Source organism: Diabrotica virgifera, chromosome 4 (assembly GCF_917563875.1).
Source record: "Diabrotica virgifera virgifera chromosome 4, PGI_DIABVI_V3a".
NCBI classification, from domain to species: domain Eukaryota; kingdom Metazoa; phylum Arthropoda; class Insecta; order Coleoptera; family Chrysomelidae; genus Diabrotica; species Diabrotica virgifera.
In genome coordinates this window covers 192,757,197-192,762,631 of record NC_065446.1, presented here as the reverse complement: position 1 = coordinate 192,762,631, position 5,435 = coordinate 192,757,197, and the positions used below count along the sequence as shown (strand labels likewise).

General features: G+C 32.7%; 1 protein-coding gene across 2 annotated transcripts; it reads left to right on the top strand.

The window, feature by feature from the left end:
- The first annotated feature begins 1,348 nt into the window (after positions 1-1,348).
- LOC126884050 (uncharacterized) lies at positions 1,349-4,912 on the top strand. 2 transcript variants are annotated; one of them, XM_050649840.1, is made up of 5 exons: positions 1,349-2,242; positions 2,311-2,483; positions 4,256-4,327; positions 4,387-4,453; positions 4,688-4,912. In XM_050649840.1, exons 1-5 carry the CDS (start codon positions 2,163-2,165, stop codon positions 4,734-4,736), a joined length of 441 nt encoding a protein of 146 aa, XP_050505797.1. In that variant the 5' UTR covers positions 1,349-2,162; the 3' UTR covers positions 4,737-4,912. The 2 variants fall into 2 exon arrangements, with proteins under 2 accessions (XP_050505797.1, XP_050505796.1); XM_050649839.1 differs by having other exon boundaries at positions 1,357-2,242; positions 4,387-4,440.
- Positions 4,913-5,435: the final 523 nt, after the last annotated feature.

The window sequence follows — 5,435 nt, the reverse complement described above, 5'->3', positions numbered from 1 at the left end:
CTAGCGCAAGACTACGATGATATAGAATATATGACAAGGAAATTAATAGAGGAGTACAAAAAAGGTGGTTTGGAAATAAACATAAAGAAGACCGAATATATGTGTATCGGTGGGACACAGCAGGACCTTACACTGGGGAATGGCGAAATTATTAAACATTTCGACGCATATAAATACCTTGGTATGACCATTACACAAGAAGGAAGCGTAGACCGGACGATAGAAGAAAGAAACAACCAGGGAAGAAAAGCAATTACCCTTCTCAATAGCATCCTCTGGGACCAGTCAATATCAAACAACAACAAATATAGAATATACAATACAATTGTTAAGAGTATAATCACTTACAGCAGTGAAGTATGGCAAATAAAAGAAAGATACAAGAGAAAACTTGAAGCAACAGAAATGGATTTCTGGAGGCGCTCAGCAGGAAAATCAAGATTAGAAAGGGTAACCAACAACAGAATTAGGGAAATAATGAATGTGAAGCACACAATAGTAGATGACATTAGTACCAAACAGCTTAGATGGTATGGACACGTACAAAGAATGTCCGAAGAACGACTCCCGAAACAAATCCTAACGTGGACCCCTCATGGTAGACGAAAAAGAGGAAGACCCCGCCTGAGTTGGAGAGAAGGCATAAATCGAGAAATGAGAGAAAGAGAATTGGATGAAGACCTTTGGATGGACCGAAGTGAATGGCGACTAGGCATCGGAAGACGTAGGAGAACGTTTTAAAACCGATATATATATATATATATATATATATATATATATATATATATATATATATATACGCGAGCAACGCACCATGCGAGTCCCGATATATCCAGCAGACCACCCGAGACCCACCATAACCAAAGTGTATAATTAGATTTTTATTATAGAAAAATAAATAATATAATATGAACTTTTATGGGCCCCAGAGAGGGGTAAGAAAAATCTTTTAGTTTAAAAAATCTATACCGAACATACCGTACGAGTCCCACTTACAAGTCAAAAGGACATGCGAGTCCCGCCAGTTATACATGGCACACTCAGCAAACAATATGAGACCCAGCGATGTTGCCACAACGCTGGGTCTCGTATTGTTTGCCGAATCTTTTAGGTACTTCCCCGGTTTTTATATTTCACCTCGAATTTAACAGTTTTGTTTCAGCGGTTGTTATTTTAATTCTTGTGAATAGTAAGGGCGGACGTAAAATAGTGGTTTTAGGCACAAGGATAAATATTAGGTACCTATGGAAAATAGATCGAAAAAAATTGATGCTATGAAACCAGAATTATTTGACGATTTAGTTACAGCCACAAAAGTAATTTCGGGATTTAGCAATTCCGATAAAAGCTTTAAATCTTCTTCATTAGCACTTCATATGGGTACCACTTTAAAACAAGTATGCGATATAATTAATCGAACGATTTTAAAAAAATCCCCACTCTTTACCTTTAAAAACCCTAATGAGGAAAAAAAGCATTCGAGATTTAAAACATTATTAGAGACCAGTTGGGCCAATGAAATTTCTTCATTGGCCCTTAAAACAATGAAAGAACGGCAATGGGAAAAACTCCAAATACTGCCGGTGACAAGTGACGTAATTAAGTTTAATAATTTTGTCAAAAATCAGGTTAAAGACAGTGCCAAAAAATTAAACAAACTTTTAGAAAAGGAGGGGAAATAAAATGACAAAAATAATTTACTTCCTTTATATAAAACCTTAGCAAAAGGAATAATGGCCCTTCTTTTAATACTAAATAGAAAACGCATCGGTGAGATTCAATACCTTGAAATTTCTACTTACAAAAGATCATTTGCGGACCCCAGTGTTCAAAAAGAAATTGCTAAAAGTTTAACTGTTTCAGAAAAACTATTGTGTAGAAACTTTAGAAGAATTATTACAGGTGGAAAAGGTAGCAAACCTGTAGCTATTTTAATTTCTCCTTTTTTAAACGAGAAAATTGAGCTGATGATTAAAATAAGGGAAAAAATAAAATAAATTCCAGAAGATAATAAATACATATTTGCAAATCCCAATTCGTCGAAAGGTTGGTTTCATGGAATAAGTGTAATTAAACAATTTGCAAAAAACTGTGGGGCAAAGGATCCCAACTCTCTAACTTCTACCAAATTTCGAAAACAGACTGCAACAATTTTACAGATTATGGACATTAATAATACTGACATGGAACAATTAGCCACTTTTATGGGTCATACAAAGAAAACCCATGAAGAATGGTATAGGTAAGCCAATCTTGTTAAAATGGTTTATTATTATATTAGCATAATTAATAGTTGTAATATTTTTTTAGACTTCCTCAAGATCTATACCAGACTGCAAAAATAGCCAAACTAATGATCGCTTTAAATAAAGGTGATGTTAATATTTACAAAGGAAAGAGCTTAGACGATATCAATATAGAAGAAAATGACTACTTGGAAATTGAAAACATAGAAACAGAAGTAAATGAAATAAATGAAAAAGGTAGGATTAGTGTACTTGCATTGGTAATTGCCTAAAATTTAATAATCCATTTTTTAGAATTAACAGAGCCTACTCATTCTTGGAGTCCTAAAAGTAATTTTAGCGATGTAATTGACGAAAAGATTGAACAAGTATAGTATAGTTGATCCAAAAGATGACATAACCCAGACATCCAAAGTGAAAGTTATCCTTCAACACCAAATTATTCTATATGGTCCACACAATGTCCAGAAAAAAGTCACACCATTTTGAGCGTCGGGTTTGGGGGGAGAGGGGGGAGAAATCGGTAAATTCGTAGTTTTTTAAGTTTTTCGAAAATATTTCAAAAACTATGCGGTTTAGCATGAACAACCTTCTATACAAAATTGTTCTAAATTAAATTTGAAATAAAAAAGGCTCTATGCATAATCTTTCTAAAATGAATGGTTCCAAAGTTACGGAGGTAGTATAGTATAACTGGTCCAAAAAAGGCCTAACCCAAACATCCAAAGTAAAAGTTTTCCTCTAACACCAAAATGTTCGATATGGTCCACATATTGTTCAGTAAAAAGTTACACCATTTTGAGCGTCCGGTTTGGGAGGGAGATGGGAGAGAAGCCGGTAAATTAGTAGTTTTTTTGGGTTTTTCGTCAATATTTCTAAAACTGTGCTTTAGCGTAAACAATACTATATACAGAAATGTTCTACATGAAATTTAAAATAAAAAAATGTTCTATACATAATTGTTATACAATCAACGGTTCCAGAGTTACGGAGGGTGAAAAGTCGAGGTTTTCGATACTTTTTATATTTTTTGGGCAATATTTATGATACAACTATACCAAAAACCCAGACATCCCAAAGTGAAAGTTATCCTCCAACACCAAATTGTTCTATATGGTCCATATAATGTTAAGAAAATAGTCACACCATTTTGAGCGTCGGGTTTGGGGGGGAGGGGGGAGAAATCGGTAAATATAAAAACTATCGAAAACCTCCACTTTTCACCCTCCGTAACTCAGGAACCGTTGATTTTACAACAATTATGTATAGAACCTTTTTTGTTTTAAATTTTATGTAGAATATTTTTCTATAAAACATTCCTTACGCTAAAGCACAGTTTTAGAAATATTGACGAAAAACTTAAAAAAACTACTAATTTATCGAATTCTCCCCCATCTCCCCCCCCCCCCCAACCGGACGCTCAAAATGGTGTAACTTTTTACTGAACAATATGTGGACCATATAGAACAATTTGGTGTTGACGGAAAACTTTTACTTTGGATGTCTAAGTTAGGCCTTTTTTTGGACCAATAATACTATACTACCTCTGTAACTTTGGAACCGTTCATTTTAGAAGGGTTATGCATAGGGCCTTTTTTATTTCAAATTTAATGTAGAACAATTTTGTGTAGAGAGTTGTTCATGCTAAACCGCTTAGTTTTAGAAATATTGACGAAAAACATAAAAAACTACGAATTTGCAGATTTCTCCCCTCTCTCCCCCCCAAACCCGACGCTCAAAATGGTGTGACTTTTTTCTGAACATTATGTGGACCATATAGAACAATTTGGTGTTGGAGAATAACTTTCACTTTGGATGTCTGGGTTTGGGTCTAACTAAACCATACTACTAATAAAAATGGTAGGTAAAAGATTATTATAAACGAAGTCTTAAAAAATCATTATAATAAATGTTATAAATAAATAAAAAAAGGTGAGTAGCTCCTAACCCTTAAAAGCAGTTTTCTACTTAAAAGTAACAAATAAATAATAATTATTATTAATTTGCAGAAAAAGTTTCGTCGAAGGGTAAAAGAAAGTTATTTACCGATGAAATGACGCATCCAATGCAAAATAATAAAGGTAAAGAAGTTTTAATAAGAGTATATCGAAAAAATGCATGTATTATTTTATTTCTTTAGTTACAAAAAGAAAGGAGGTGCCAACTACTGAAAAAACCGAAAGCACTTCAAATGGTAATTTCTTTAGGTAACTATTACTCTGCTACTCGTAATACAATTGTTTTAATTTAATAATATATTTATTACCTAATAGGATTTAAAAAATATTTATTCGTAAATAACTCTATAATTTTATTTTTAAAAGGACAATTACCTGTTTTTGTTAAAATTAAAAATGCTTTCCAAATTATATAACTAATTTAGGGCATATTTTTTGTATTAATTTTTATGTATTATTTTTTTATGTATTCACTTTTTTTAGCGATTGCAAGGCACCGATGGACCGAAAAGGACAAACAAACTATGCTTAAATACTTTACAAGATTCATAAAAGAAAAAAGGGTTCCGAAAAAAGCAGACGTACAGGAATTTAAAAAAAAAACTGGAGAAAACTTTAAATCAATTGATTGGGTAAAAATTAAAACGTTTTTTTACAATTCTTAGTGTAGTTTTTGTGAAGCTTTTTATTAAATAAAGTGTTTCTAAACATTTGTGTTTTAATTCGATTTTGTTTGATATATATTTTTCGGTAAAAATTCATTTAATCTAGCAAATCAGATTTTTAACAAAACTATGATTAATTAAATAGTATCTTATATTATATAAAATTATTGTGTCATAAAGTACGTTCCCAAACTCCTCTAAAACGGTTCGACCGATTCTTATCCCCCTAGATGATAAGGGTTGTCCACCCCTAAAACATTTTTTTGGACTTGTATTTTATTATCTTTTTATAATGTGGATTAAAAAATACATACAACTTTAAATTTTTTCATCGCACAAACGTTTATTTTCCAACTTAACGGTATTAAAGAATGGCGGGAGCCCTTCTTTAATCCAATACAAAATCCCACCGAATACAACCAATACGTAATCAATAATCTGGTGAAAAGTAGCCTGCTGACAAAATATAATCAGTCCCGCGATTCTGTTTCTCGGCTACACGATTTACGCCGTCTTTAAATATGGCGGAGGACAGTCGTTCTTTTGGAATCGCGGCCCTGGCTAAA

What these genes read in the sequence shown, in the direction of transcription:
- LOC126884050 (XM_050649839.1), top strand. Translation starts at nt 2,163, where the DNA reads ATGGACATTAATAATACTGACATGGAACAATTAGCCACTTTTATGGGT. An exon ending in TCCAATGCAAAATAATAAAG is followed by an intron (nt 4,328 to 4,386) that starts GTAAAGAAGTTT and finishes TTATTTCTTTAG; the next exon opens with TTACAAAAAGAAAGGAGGTG. An exon ending in AACCGAAAGCACTTCAAATG is followed by an intron (nt 4,441 to 4,687) that starts GTAATTTCTTTA and finishes CACTTTTTTTAG; the next exon opens with CGATTGCAAGGCACCGATGG.